At 38.8% G+C, this 15,939-nt stretch overlaps 1 protein-coding gene across 32 annotated transcripts in view; it reads left to right on the top strand.

Annotated features, from left to right (window-relative positions):
• The window catches only part of LOC117600531 (uncharacterized), a 129,196-nt gene extending 120,467 nt beyond the window's left edge, over nucleotides 1–8,729 (top strand). For 30 of the 32 annotated variants that reach the window (XM_034316117.2, XM_034316131.2, XM_034316126.2 and 27 more), the window contains 9 exons: nucleotides 1,388–1,567; nucleotides 1,908–2,215; nucleotides 2,310–2,517; nucleotides 2,577–2,698; nucleotides 2,783–3,024; nucleotides 3,119–3,242; nucleotides 3,448–3,776; nucleotides 7,273–7,529; nucleotides 7,741–8,729. In XM_034316117.2, the coding sequence (XP_034172008.2) occupies nucleotides 1,388–1,567; nucleotides 1,908–2,215; nucleotides 2,310–2,517; nucleotides 2,577–2,698; nucleotides 2,783–3,024; nucleotides 3,119–3,242; nucleotides 3,448–3,776; nucleotides 7,273–7,529; nucleotides 7,741–7,754 (1,784 nt within the window). In that variant the 3' untranslated portion in view covers nucleotides 7,755–8,729. The remainder of the gene's footprint in view (nucleotides 1–1,387; nucleotides 1,568–1,907; nucleotides 2,216–2,309; nucleotides 2,518–2,576; nucleotides 2,699–2,782; nucleotides 3,025–3,118; nucleotides 3,243–3,447; nucleotides 3,777–7,272; nucleotides 7,530–7,740) is intronic. The other 2 variants (XM_034316098.2, XM_034316115.2) reach the window with 2 other exon arrangements.
• The last annotated feature ends 7,210 nt before the right edge of the window (nucleotides 8,730–15,939 follow it).

Raw genomic sequence — 15,939 nt, 5'->3', positions numbered from 1 at the left:
CTCACCACCGTACTTGCCCATCGTTGCTTTTATCGACCACTCTCGTCGCCGGTGATCAATTCATACACATACGTATCTAAAGATCTCTGTAAAAAAATATTAAACGTGGATAAGATGGATACTGTCACACGATGAACTAGTCGGTGTCCTTTTATTGATAGAGGCACATCCATCATTGTCCTGTGCGACACTCTCGCGATCGTGTTCGCTTTATACTAATCTTCGGTATAATCTAAACTTCTTACAGTATAATCAATACCGCACTGGTTCTATGTAACTTGAGTTGGGTGCACATGTGCATGCGTATGAATGGAGAGTAGAGGAGCCATTGTGAATCAATAAGACGGAAAATAAGTTCGTGTTTTTCTAAAAAAAAAAAAAAATTCCGCGAATTCGATGCACGCTTGAATGCTTATTTGTACAGAGACTAACAATTGATTTTCAAAGCGTCTAACGCTTCGTTTTTCTTTAACAATCGTTTGTTTTTTAACAATGCGACGAATTGATTAACAAAACGCTCCTACTAAATAAAATGGTCTCAGTTCTCACCGGCTTTTCGGTACCAGAGGTGAAGGTACGCTCTAACGTCCCCGGTAAGCTACACAATTTTTATACTTAGAAATAAATATAAATATATATAAATGTATTTTATCAGTTAATATACACGGACACGTTTTGTGCACGTAATTATTTCTGAGAATGTACAAACGAACCGCAATCGTATTTAGTGTGCAATACATTAATCGCTCCACTTTCGTTCTTCGATTCTTTTCTTTCTTGCTGTTTATATTGTTATAAACATGGTTTACTTTAGTTTTCCTTAACGTTTATTTCCAGCCTCTTTCTTTTTCTCGATTATCGTCGATGTACATTACCTTTCACGAATGACACAATCGACACGAATATCATTTTTAATTTATATTATTATGGTGGCGGTGCTTGTTTTCTGTTTTAATTTCGCTACTTTTGTTTTAATCTACGCCGTCTATAGCCCTAACGAAAGCAAACGGATAAAAAAACAGAGAGCGAGCGAACGAACGAGCGAGAGAGGGAGAGAGAGAAAGAGAAAAAAAGAAAAGAAAGTACGATCGGAGAGTTTGTCGAGATTTATTTTAAAATTGCACCGACGCGATCCGACGCGATAATTCGACGAACGAAATTGTCGCGACGTCGCTGAGGTGCGACGCGTGTTCCACGGCAGGCTTACAAGGAAGGTTCGCAAATGGGATGGCTCGAATTTGGATGAAACTTACTTTGGTTTCATTCGAAATCGTAGCTGAACCGTGTGTAATCCTTGCTTGTTAGTTTTCTTTGGTGTTTAACGCGCGAAGAAAAATGCACAAAACACGGAAATGAAGAGATGTTCACCTTGGGTGGGTACGCGTAGGCATCCGCAGCGGGGAGGTGACACCGAACAGCCCATCTCGGCCTCACAGCTCCATGAGTCAGCAAAGCGCCAGCAGTGTGGGCAGCAGTAACGTCAATCTGCGTCCTCGCACAGCTGCCCCGCGTCGACCGCGACCTGCTTCTATTGCCGGTACCGGTGTTTCGATCACAGAACGACACAGTGAGCATCAATACTCTTCTTATTAATCGTCTACACGATGTCCATCGTTTGAATGTTGAGAGAGAAAGAGAGAAAGTGTTATCCTCGAAAGAGGAGGCTCCACTTTCGTTTTGATGTCACGTTTGATTGAAATCAACCCCTCTTTCGATTAATTCCACTTTTGATTGGTTCGATTTTTGTTATATTTTTTTTCCCCCTATTTACACTGTCACTATTATTATTATAATTTTTTTTTATTATTATTATTATTATGTTCTCGAGATTGCACATTTAAATACTCGCGCGCGTCCGTAAAGAGAATTTGCTCGCGCGTATTGTCAGCGAGGAATTGCTATCGCAGATTTGTTGAGCGACACAAAGTTGACGAAGGATTCGAAGCCGCCACTGCCAAAGGTCCACAGCACTCCAAAGAAACCTTCTACACCAAAAGCGACAGAGGTGAGGAGACCGACGGAGAAGTTAGTGAAGAACGCAAAGGCGTCCCCGCGGATAACGCCGAAAGCGACCCCGTTACAGAGCCCGGGCGCCGAGAATGTTCCTCTTATTCGCGAATGCGCCGGCGAGATAATCAAGAACGAAGGCAAAAAGGATGTCAAGTTGGAGGACAAGCAAGAAGAAAAGAAAGATCAAGGCACCGAGAAGACGCAAGTGATTAATCGTTCCATTTAGCTAATTAAATTATTACCACCGACTATACTTTGACCCGTGAACTCGTTTCATTCGTTTTCCCCATTAATTGCAGCAGGAAATAAGCGAACACGGTAGGGAAGAAATGAAGAAGCAAGTCATTATCGAGCAGCCAGTTTCCAAACAGGCAAAGGACGAGACTAACTTGAATCAGGATAGCCAAGAAACACCTAAAGTCACTAAGAAAGAGGATACGAAGAACGAGAAGAAAGAAGCGGAAACAAAATCAGAAAGTAACACGGAAGAACAAGTCGACATGTCAGGTAAGTAGAGGCTAAAGTGTTTGAATGTAAATTCCAGGCTGACGATGGGCGTTTTTTAGCTTCGATGATCGCGAAGATCCGAATTACCACGGAAGAAGAAGCTAAAGCAGCCATAGCGGAACGCAGAAGACTGGCTAGAGAACAGGCTGAAAGGGAAGCGGAACTCGAACGCCAACGACAGGTGCGGTTTTGTTGAACTTTTTCGTACAGGCAACCGGAGTATTAGCGAAGGAAAAAGGCTTGATAAAGAGATGTTTGTCAACAGGAAGAAGAGGCGCGTTTAGAGGCCGAGAGATTGCGTGCCGAAGAAGAAGAACAGCGACGTTTGGAAGAAGAAACGCTGCGTTTGGCCAACGAGGCACGAGAAGCTGAAGAACAGAGACTGAGATTGGCGATCGAAGAAGCGAAACGTCGCGAAGAAGAGGATAGGAGAAGAAGAGAGGAAGAGGCTCGTCAGAAACAAGAGAAAGAAGAGGCTGATCGAAAGGCAAGAGAAGAAGAAGAAAGGTTGGTGGTTCATTTCTTCGACATTTGATCATTTGTCTTGATCAGTGATCCGTTGAATTGCTTAACCATGAGTGGTTCAATGTTTTTGTTGCAGACAGCGGATCGAAATGGCAGAGCGGCTTAAGAGGGAAGAAGAAGAGCGAATCGCTAGACGTAAACGCGTCGAGGCAATAATGATTAGAACTCGAGGGAAGAATCAGAGCAATACACCTACCAAGGTATTATTTTCAATATCATCGGTACATCTCTTTTAACCCTTTGAGTGTGGAATTTTTCAAACTTAAATTATTGTGGAACTTAAAACTTAATCGATATCAAAACTCGAGTCTGTTTGAATTGTTTGAAAATTTGTGAGAAGGAATTTCGTATATCCACCACTACTCAGGGGGCTAATCAAGAGATGGTTTTGTTTGAATTGCACAGGGAGAAGGTGGTGATGGCGATAAACTGAAAGAAGACAGTCCTAACGATGAAAATAAAACGGCACCGGGTAGCAAAGGTGAAGATGTTATGACGGCCAGTCTGATATCCGAGGCGACCCAGCAATTTATTAGCGGTGAACAACGGGCTCATCATACTGAGAACAATACTACTACGGACATTGTGCATAATGGCACACATAGTAACGGCATTAATGAAAATAAAATTGTATTGGATAATAATCAGGGTAATGTGGAAGAACTGAACGGTCATCATACGAATCACGGAAACGGTATCAACAGTCAATCGATTACACTGGACAATGCCACCGTGTAAGTATATCAAATTAAAAGTTACAGATTTGTGACGAAACATTTACATTAACATAAGAGTTACATATTTACATCTACCGACCGTCATACCAAACAAAAAAGTCCAACATATAACTGGATTTCTCATCGATTAAACAAAAAAAAAAACAATAAAATAAACAAACAATACTGAAAGATTACACATCGAAGAGCATCTCAAAGAATTGTAAGTTCATTTGTTTTTTAAATCATTCGACAATAATATTATATGAATGAATGCCCGTGCAAGGCTTATAATATCCGCTGAAACTCCTCGAACACAATGTATACTCCCATATTGTAGGAATTTTCATGAAGTTTTTGATGATATTTATTTTTTTCGTTCTTCAAGCGCTTTTTCACCATAGAGTAAGGAAATATTTTTCCAGATACGAAAATCGTTCTTCTGATTCATCCAGTCCTATTATCAAGCATTTTAGAAACGTTATTTCTACGAAATCAATATTTTATCTAGAGTTTTGTGTGAATACGATACGTAAATATATAATATACATATACATTCGACGCTAGGTATTATATTTATCAGTGTGCAATTATAATTACTTTTGGAAACAAGTTACGGCTAAATAATGTAATTAATATAATATAAATAATTGCACAACACTAGCCATTATGTACGAAAAAAAAAGAAAGAAAAATTGACTGACTTTTTAGTGCCGTTCACACAAATATGTATGAACATATTTGTCGCATAATAAAAGAAAAATTTAAAAAACACGAAATGCAGTTCAGTACTCTAGAAATCAAAAGACAAAAACAAAAAATAAAAGTTAAATTTCAATCAAAATGTGCACCACGCAATGTTCGACTGTAATGCCAGAAACATAATGTAAAAGGAAAAAAGATAAGCAAGATGCTTATACGTATATTACTCTGTATTTTGAATGATTCAGGGTAATGCTCTAGTCATAGACATTTGTATAATGAAGGTTATTTATAGATTCACAGTGAATTGATAAAAACGCACATGCAATGTGAATTATAAATAACTGCCTGTGAAATTGTAGTTAATCTTGTTTTCAAATGATCGTTTATGATAATTGCTTTTTACCTACATTAAACTTGCGCCTGTATTGTTAACTACGATATTAATATAGGTAATTTACATCATAGTTTTTCAAACAGAGTAAAAAAAAAGAACATTGAATGCAATGACTAGAGTGCGAGTATTGTTTTCCAAATGAATATAAAATCTAGCAGGATTGGAGTATGTGCCACATTAAATATACACACAGTAAGCGCAATGTATCATTTTGACAGACACAATTTAAAAAGAATGATTCGGTACAGTAACGTGTACAATAACGCTTAATTGCTAAATAAAAACCCTCACGAATTAAGAATCGTGGGATGCGAACAACTATAATCTTGTACGTATATTCTGAAATATGAAAGCACGTGGTATATTGAGAATTTATCATAGTTAATATGTATATAATGAATTTTGTTATTTGAGATGTTTTTTTTGTGGTATTCGTATGATAACAAAAGATCAATTTTGAAATAAATAAATACAAAATATGTACGCTATATGTACACTATACATAGTTGTTTGAATAACAATATCAATTGTGCTTTCTTGAGATTTGTATCAGAGGCGACTGCTTATCCAATTTTTATTCAGCTCGATAGAAATTGCTTTATATTAATATCATTATGATACAAATGATTTTACATATATTGTACATTGCAAAAGTAGTCAGAGCAATGGTTGACAGATATGGAAGATGAATTTTACGGCAATTATTTATCGTTATTAAAAGATACACCTAATCGCACGACTATACCAGCAACTAACAAAAATTAATTACATTGAATATTATGATATATATATATAGATATATCATCGGTAATACGAGAGGTACGAAGAATGTATATTGTATTGTCTATTATACACTTATATATATATATATATATATATATATATATATTTTATAATTTATATTTAATCATGTACTAGTTAAAAATATAATATTTTTAGGTAGACGTTTAAAAGAAATACGAAAGAAACAAAACAAAAAAAAAATAAGAAATTTAACTTATTATTGTACCGTCGATTCTTTTTAGTAAATATGTTAATGGCATAAAACGTGTAATGTTATACGAAGCATGGAAATGTTAAACGACTAACAGAGCTATAGCGTTAAAAATCAACTAATAATGAATAATAAATTCAGTGTACATAATGTAAAGAAAGATAAATAGCATAAATTGAATGACTCATCTAAAAAAAAATTTTCGTTGTAATTTCATCACACAAGCTCATCAAAGATACTGTTTTCATTATTATGTTAGAAACTTTTCCATGTTTTTTTTTCTTTTTTTTTTAATATACGAAAATATAACAGGTCATCTTTGATGAGCTATTACTTTATCTTTATCCTCCAATTAGTTACCATTTAAGCTGACCATCCACGCCTTAAGTATATTTATACTAAAGAGTTTTCTTATCAATTCTTATTGTCACCAAATTGCATGTTGTGGATTAATATATTGTATCCATATGGTGTGGCTTGTGAATTTTCTTTGCTCTACTTTGTACACTTTCTTTATGTTTGTGTTGTGTATCATCCAGCAGTACGTGTCAACTTACTGTCTACTTTTGCTATGTACTTATCAACCTTCACACGTATCATTTTTGAACGTTATTCTTTTGTTGTACGACAAATGTGTTGTATGTCACACTATTCATCGTTCCACTAGTTCCTATAGGAAACCGATGTCGAACCGAGGCATGAATAATTTCTTGTCTATAAAATAAGAGAAATCCAGACAGTGAATTCAGGCGAATATAACTAAATCTTTGTAATCAGATTTACGAACCTGCTGTATGGTAGTATCTTGTATATACATTATTCGTTACACCTATCTATAATTTTTATCGAGTGAAGAAATTTTGTTGCGTCTCAATTGTGTTTTGTACACAGGGTGACAGGAAAACGAGTAGCTACACTTTGGTAATAGATACCACTCATTTTCCAGTATTCCACTTTCCTGTCGCCCTGTGTATACGATTTCCGTTGTGCTATAGAATTTTCTATAAGTTCACCAAGCATATACGAATGCTTTTTATAGCTGCTTAACAGTAATAAAGTAGCTGCCTTTCAAAATATCATTAGTCAGCAATAGAGCGCTGATGCAGAAATAAGCATTACTAGGAACAATACTTGGAAGAATTAAGTATAAAGTATATAGTTGTTCATTCTTTATTTTCTTTGTTACGTATTAAAAAATATAGTCTCTTTAGATACTCTACTATTAAATTTCTAAATGAAACGATTCAAGAAACTATCGTACTATTGTGTACATATTAATTTTAGCAAGTTATTAATCTTCTACGATTGGCTTGAACGATTTAGCAATTGTAATTTCGAATACGCTGAGGCAAGTAGTATTATTAGTGTAATTTGCCTATTATTTCTTAGTGTCTGTATGTTTCCTTTCGCTGATTTTGTAGCAAACAAAACAACGTGACCAACAACCTGTTAGACCTAACGGAATTCGACTCTCTCAGTAATAGCAGTAGTGGTCCAATACTTCAACTGACATCAAATATGGAGAACGAAGACACTCTCAACTCGAACCTAAATCCAGCAGCAATACCTTTCACCCCAATGGCGAACACGTACATGCCTACTGCTGCTAATGCCAATGTAAATCCGTTCCAGGATTCTTTTATCAACAACAAACCACAAGATAATAGTCAAGTACCAGGTATGTGTAAGTGTTAATTAACCCTCGAACGGGGGTGGCTGGATCAATGGTGAACCCACACTGTACTAAAACGAAGCATTCAAATTTTCAAACGAAATGGTTATAAAAGATCCAGCGCCGCTATCCGGGGGTTAATATTTTTGTTGTATTGGCAGACCGTAATAATTAATCATTGTGTACGATATGTAACATCAATGTTCTTCATCTGCAGATCTTTTATCATAATCCGCGTGTTAAACAATTCTGGTGAAAGGAAGAAGAACGATCGGAAGTTGAGAATACCGTTGTTGCTTTGCAACGAGCAATAGGGGTACATAATAAATGACGTCATTGATGAGATAATGTAAATAAGCGCTATATCGATGTGTAGAAAATGAAAGGAAACGAAAAAAGTGGAGATCTATGAGTAGAGAATGGGGGTACTACGTCAAACAAACAAACAGACAAAAAAAAAATAAGAAAACGAAAAAGATTACCTTTTCCTTGAACGTTGTCACGAGAAATGTAAAATAATATATAATGTTAATTAATAATATTACGAAACCAGCAGATAGGCAACTCAGTCCGTTATAGTATGCTATTTAGATAATATAAATCGAATCTTTTTAGAGGACCTTTGAAGGGAATTAGACCTAACGTATTGATTTGAAAGTATAATACGCGGATATATACATATTTTATTGTATCAAATTTTATTCAATTAATTTTACACGTTCTTTTGTTTCCCTGCCTGTACTGTTAAACAGTTTATGTTCAGAAATTTGACTATGTCGAATTCGACAGGGAAAAAGAAATTGATATATTCGCAGTTTTATATAACGTGTCGTGAACGAGTGTGTAAAACGGCTTGACGCAAATATAGCACAAGATTATGCATTGGTTGAAAATTTCTTACAGAACTACATGTATCTGCCAAAATGACGTAGGAGGTAAGCTCCAATGATTGTTCTTATATAAGAGATAGTATAATATTACCTTATAGAATTCGAGTATAGAAAAATGAATCTATGTATAATCATATCTAGTAAGATCGTTTGCAGATATGATGTAAAAAACGAAAAAAGAAAAAAAAGAAACACATTTCTTCCATAATACATTTTGGGGCGTGCGCTCACTAGTCAAGCAATTTTACTGTTTTTCTTTTTTTGTAATATTCTCTTTTTTCCTTTTGTTTCTTTCTTTTTTTTTTTTTATAGAAAACTCACCTAATATTGGTACTCTAGGTATCCACTAGATTTCATTACCGTTATATTTTCGCGGATCTAACATAAATTTTCTAGCTGTGATGATGAAGACGTTGACGAAGACGGTGATTTGCTTTGTGAAATAGCCACTGCATACGTTTACGGAATATAAGAGAACGATAGCTACCCGTTACTTTATTTTTTAAATAATCTTTTGCTAGCCGTGATAGATGATGGTGAAAGTGTAGTCTACACGTTTCAATCCGCTACAGTTAGCGTAATAATAATGGAGGATCTAGCGAAGTGGTCAGTCTCGGCAGAGATATTTTATGAGAAATCGAATGGGCAAAATTAGATGGTCACGTTGCGTTATCCAGTGGTGGCTATTCATTATAGTGGTATCATATTAGTATACAGATTAGGAAACGATTATTCTAAAGCCTGATGTTATTGAGCAAACAAAACATTGTAATTGGGTGTCTATGACATGAGTTATTTGTTACTGTTGTGGCATACTATTGTAAAATGGATAATCATTAGCATGCTTTGTGTTCAAAACACCTGCACGAGCGTTGATGCGCGACACAATTGACTCGTATGGTCTATCGTACGAAAGATAATAGAGTGATCCGATTATCCCGTAAGTCTTCAAAATAGCAGAAATAAAAAAGGAATCATCCATGTGTCTGAATGGATATATCATTAATCGGTAGGGATATTTTACACTTGTTTGTTTCTCTTTTAATCTTCTTTTTGTTGCGTTTCGTGCTACACGGGATATTGCGAATTCCCCCGACTGTTATCTGCATATATACGAAAAAGAAAAGAATTTTTATGCTGCACGCTTGCTGTCGGTTTCCTTTTACCCGTATACATTCATTTTAAATCTAAGGTCTTCGAGCACACGTGTACGTATATGCCGCAAAAAGTTTTCCTTTGCTCCTTTTATATCGAAAAACCGATTTCGAACGACTAATATTTTAACGATGAACGAACATGTATTTTTATCGAACACTGTAGCACATACTGCTGTACAGAAGCATACGATCCTAAGACATCTTTAATTGCCTAATAAAGCTTCTTCGAGCGCGTAGTATACGATACCGTGTAAAAGGGAATATCAAATGAATATTAACGCAATTATAACTCGACACATCACGAGGATTATATTATTTTTAATTAATAAAGAAAAAGAAAAGTACGGCGTTGTTTTCCCGCGACAGAAGTATGCAATGACTATATATGGAGTTTATTTATTCAAACTATTCTATTCGGTCTAACTAAAACCTACTCTATAAGGACATGTAATAATAATAACTATAATAATAATAACAATGATAATAATAATAATCTCAAATACATACGAAAGAATGTTTCTAAACATAAAAATACTGAGAATGCTAAATATCATCAGTCATGTCTAAAAATACTTCGTATTGTATAAATGCTTGTATGTAATAAATACTTAATATTGAAAATAAAAAAAGGAAAGATGCTATTTAATAAACCCCCTAAGAATACTTTTGTCCCTTTCGATCTTCAGAACCTAGAGATAGTAAAAGCAATTTTTCCTCTTCGTTAACTTTCAAAATTATTCATTCATTAAGATTTATTTATTTATACAAGCTAAACCTGTTTTGAAAGCATTATTTTAAAAAGTACCATTGATCTTATATCATATTGGGGTGTTAGGGACCCCAAAGCACCGGTGACGCTCTACATACCGACGGTATGGCATCCGGGGTGTCGAGGACCCCAAAGCGCCTGAAACTGCATGCCGAAATTACGGCATCCGGGGTGTCAAGGACCCCAGTGACATCATCATGGGGTATTACGGACCCCAAAGCGCCGGCGACGCGGCATACTGACATTGCAGTATCCGAGGTGTCAAGGACCCCGATTATATCTTGGGGTATTACGGACCCCAAGGCGCCGACGACACTACATACCGACATTGCGGAATCCGGGGTGTCAAGCACCCCGACGATATGATCTAGGGGTGTTAGGAATCCTAAAACGGTTGAAACCGCATACCGACATTACGGCATCTGGGGTGTCAAGGACCCCTGAGCGCCTGACATTGCATACCGAAATTTCGGCATCTGGGGTATCAAGGACCCCGATGATATCGTCTTGGGGTGTTAGGAACCCTAAAGCGCCTGACACTGAATACCGACATTACGGCATCTGGGGTGTCAAGGACCCTAGAGCGCCTGACACTCCATACCGAAATTTCGGTATCTGGGGTACTAAGGACCCCGGTGATATCATCTTGGGGTGTTAGGAACCCCAAAGCGCCCGAAACTGCCTACCGACACTGCGGTACCCGGGGCGTCAGGGACCCCAAAGCACCTGAAACTGCATACCGAAATTACAGCATCTGGGGTGTCAAGGACCCCGATGATATCATCTTGGGGTGTTAGGGACCCCGATGTATCGGTGGCGCTCTCTGTATACCGATATTATGGCATCGGGGGTGTCAAGGACCCCGGAACGAGGTTAAGTAAATCATCATCTTTGCAAGAGATGCTGGTTATCATATAAATATAATTCCATTTGTCTGTTTATGTACACTGTAGACAAATGATGATATCATTTTTCTCGTTCCGCAATACTTTGCGCGGTGCCCTGTACGCGGGGGAGGAACGGAATCATTCACGGGCTTCGTAATCCAGTGCTGCGCCGGTGTAAATTAATTAATGAAACGACGTAATGCCACGAGATTCCCTCTGTGCCGGTGTTATTACGGTCGAAAAGACGAAAAGGATCGTCAGGTTGGGGAAAAGAGGGAATTTAGATACGCGCGCGTTTTCGAGCGGATGCATAATTCCGGAAAATTAAACCACAGCACGAGATTACACCGAAAACTTTCCGCCTTCTTCCCACCGTAATTTTTGGCCAACGACTTAGTTTCCATGTTTCCTGCCACCCTTAACACGACTAGGCGGGAAACATTTAACAGAAAGTTCTTTCTTTACGATCCACCTTTTTCACCGCGAACAGGTGAACCTTTTGCTTTACAAGAATGCTAGACTAATGTGTACAGTTACTAATTTATTGCTAAAATTCTAATTAAATTAAATGTTCATTGATATATACCTGGAAATCACCTGGATATGCGTTTACTTCGAAGAAGAAGCATTTTCGCGCATTACCGAGTCCCAATAATTGTCTACCTAACGACAGTTAATATTCTTCTCCCTAATTTATCTCGGAAGCCCGGAAGCGTTCCGTTTTCGAGAAGAGCATGCTGGTATTCCAACGGAAGCTTTCGCAGTCGGGGCTGTAATCCAACAGTCTTGGGCTCGCACATTCGCGTGGCAGCGAGGGCGGAGGTGTAATTTGCGGCTTGTAATACCGTGCCGGTCGTTTGTAACCTGTTCGGGGATACGTAAGTACGGTTAAAGGGAGGACGAAGAGAAGGGTAACGAAAAGGGAGTCGGAAGGAGGAAACCGACGTAACCGCATCGTCTCATCGAGGGGATGTTTTCCACATCCGAAACGAGCAAAACTACCCCTCGTACACTCTTCGTCTTTGCTGTCAGAAAATACATCGCTCTATTTCTTTCGGCTTTCGTTACACTTTTCGACCGAACGTCTTCGCATCGTTGAATCATTAATTTTCAGCAGTCGGAAATATATTATTTTCAAGTAGCTAATGAAAAAAAATGTTGCGTTTAGTAGGTTTTATCCGCCCTGCTCGTATACTTTCATTTACGTTGGATAATTTCACGAAAAGAAAAGGAAAAAAAAAAGGAAGCAAATGGAACAGTGTCACGCGAGGCAATTTCGCTTTTCTCTGTTCGGGAGCGCAATTTCTATGTAAATAATTTTATCAAACCGTTTCTCTGTGTTTCGGTAAAGATAAAGGATAAATAAGGGGAAAAAATGGAGGCAGGTCTGAACGAAAAAGGAGCCGAGACCGAAACGACGAAGGATTCAAATGAAATTCCGTATTTCGTTTTACGGGGATGCTCGATTTAGCGAGCGGTTGAATGGCGATGAGATCGTACGGGGGATGAAAAGGATGCAACTTGCGTGGGGGATGCATTCATTTTGCACGGGTCATAAGACTTTCCTGCGATCTCAGAGAGGCCCCGAGACTCTTCTGCCGAGGTTACTGCACTTCAGGGAGGAGTTATTCTGCTCATCGACCACCAGGAATTCTCGCTGAACACTTCTTCGCAAATTCTCGAGGAAACGTAAGGCAGGGTGAAAGGTTTCGTTGCTATAACTTGAAATACTGATGGAAACGAGTTTGCATGCAACGAGTTTTAGGGGTTGATCGTTGCGTGCCTACAACTTCCTCCCGGCCATAAATAATTTCGTTCATCTCCTCTTTCAATTCGACGTTCCAATCGCGAGCGAGAATCTCTTGTTAAATAGAAACGAATATTTTCGTGAATATCCAACGGATACTTGCCTCAGGGTTCTTTTTCGAAAAATAAAAAAAAAAAATGAAACGAGCTGATAGCATAAGTGAAACGTATCAAAGGATACGAGTAATCTAATGTACGGAAAGTAAAGGTGCCGGGAAAGTTTCCCGATTACGCGTGGATTCGCTCGTTTAATTATCCTTTCGAACAACGCGTTGGTTGGCAAAACATTAATTGTTCGGTTGATTGGAATGTCTAACGAACCTCGTCGAGCCTCCTCTCTCTGCACGAGGGAGTCTAAACTTTTTAATGGATCCGCATTCCATTTTCCATTCTCCTCTGTTCCTTTCTTTTTTCACATTTCAATCAAGCTAATAACGAGTCGCGTTGTAGCTAACTCTGTCTCTTGGTTTCAGGAAACGAAGCTATTACGAAGAGGAATATACCAGTCGCGCCGTGATACAAACGATTCGCAGCTTGTTATCGATCGCGGTTAAATAAACGATGAAATAAAGAGGAAACGGTACCGATTCGATTTAACCCCCTCCGGAGAGAATGTTTGAATGCACGAATTTTCTGGACAAATTAATCTCCGCCACCTTCGTGCGACGAGTGAAACTCGAGGTTTACGTTGCATCGATTGTCTCGATCCGTCGGATATCCGGACAATTCGGATAACACGATATCGTGGCCGCGCAGAATCGAGGAACTTAGTTGTATTGGATCGAAGCCAATGCTGGCTGCTGGCGATTGACAATTGGCGGTGTGGGCATGATTTCCGATGAGCAATGGCCGGGAGAGAACAATGACGCGGAACAGCGAGATATTAAAGGGGAAATATGAAGAGCGTACCGATTTATGTACCTTCTGCAAACGAGACGACTACGATGTTTTTTGCGTTCGCTGTTTTATCCACGGGGCAGAAAACTTTTCAAATAAAACCGTTCCGAATGAGGACGTAAACGGTACCGCTAGGGTAGTTGAGAAATGATAAAGGGGTAGTGTTTTTTGTTTGAAAGAAGAAATCGTGATAAAAGGTAAGTAAGGTATCGCGAGTAAATGCTTATGAATATAAAATGAAAATTTCAGTCTTTCTTTTCTTTCAAATAACGACCAATCACGAGCAGGGTACCCAAAGGTCAGTCGCAACGGGTGATCGGCGAATTGTGACGGATGCAAAGCGAAAATGCTAATATCGAGAACGTCGAAGTCCCTTTAACGTTCGAATAACAGAGGTTACGCGTTTGCGCCTGAGCCAATCCAGTGTACCACCGGCTAACAATTGGCGGCGTGGCAATGATTTCCGATGAGCAGCCCGAGAGAAACGGGGGGATGGGTTCTAGTAAGGGCGCGGGGGTCGGCCAGGAAATTCGAGAGGGATGAAACGTCGAGGGAGTGATAGGGGGACAAGGAGACGCGTCTAAACGTACGAAAGAGAACGAGAGAAAGGGACGAATATATTCGTTCGTTCGGCATTTGTGGTTAGCCGCGCACGGATTGCACCCGATTTCCCTCTTTCTACCCAATAATTTCGCAAACGGCCATTCAACCCTCGTTTGTCTCACTCCCCGCGATTTTCCCACCCCCCCTTCATTCTTCGTTCGCTCTGTTCAAGCGCGATGTTCGCGCCGTTTTCCATCAGGGGGATGAGAAAAATTCTCTGAAGAAGATGGAAATTTTTGTCCCGCTTGTGCTTGCAACGTGTCGCGTCGGTTGAAATCCCGGATAAAAGCAACCCCAACAGATATACTCTATGAATGGTTCGTAAAAAATTGTTCATACAACACGGCACGTCGGGATTAATCAAGCGTTATTCGCGGGAACGCTTTCGTCGATGAAACTGCAATATTCGCTGGCGCACGAGCAACGAATCATCTTTCGTGTTTACAATACGCGATTCAATTAATCCCGCAACACGCGTCCATCTTTCCAGGGTGACGAGTGAAAAGAGGAGCGAAATCACATTCATCCCGGGGAATGGTTAAATTATATGGTTTCACGTTTCCATTTGAATCGTAACATCGTGCCGGATGATTCGTTTTATATTCGCAAATATGTCTCGAAAAATAGCGTGGAAATTGAATGTACATACGGTCGAATCGCGTATAAAGTCGTTTAGAATTCATAGAAGGAACGATAGAACCGAAGTCACGAAAGAGAAACGAGGAACAATTTAAACGTTTCCACTGATTTTTCAAGTGACAATAGATCGTCTGAACGGAAGTCGAACGAATCCCTTGAAATCTTTCAACCCCTATATATTCAATTTTTCCAATTCGACGAGCTATCGAGATAAATCCATTTACCCTCTAAAATGGGTCACCCTGTGTGTAAAACTCGCCGGGACAACTCGTGAGTTACGCTCGCGTAATTACACGTCTAAATCTTTTTTTCCTCTCTCTCTCCGTCGGCCTTTGTGAAACACGGCGATAAAGCTTACTTCGAGCAGCGGTTTCGAATTAAAAAGCGAGCTACTGGTTGCTGGGCTCGTCTTTAAATTACATTTTTTGCATTTTTATCGTGACCGACATTAGGGCTTGAAATAGCATCTCTCGGAATGATAAATTCCATATTCACCGGCTGTTGAACGTTCATTTACATCGAGATAAAAGGAGATTGGCAATTAAGCTCGACGTCGTAACGAAGAATACGATGAAACGGAAAATAATAGACTCGCTGTTGTTGCTCGATTGCGAGGTTTTCCGGGGGATGGAAACGGGAAAAGAGGGAAAAAGAATTTACACGAATCTAAGGAACGAGTAACGAGGCATCGATTGGAGGAACAGTCGTAAATTCAAATGCACGCCGCTCAAATCCAGTGCTAGGGGCATCGGAATATATTCGAACAAA

The sequence above is a fragment of the Osmia lignaria genome, chromosome 15 (assembly GCF_051020975.1).
Source record: "Osmia lignaria lignaria isolate PbOS001 chromosome 15, iyOsmLign1, whole genome shotgun sequence".
Classification (NCBI taxonomy): domain Eukaryota; kingdom Metazoa; phylum Arthropoda; class Insecta; order Hymenoptera; family Megachilidae; genus Osmia; species Osmia lignaria.
This window is presented reverse-complemented; position numbering and strand designations above follow the sequence as displayed.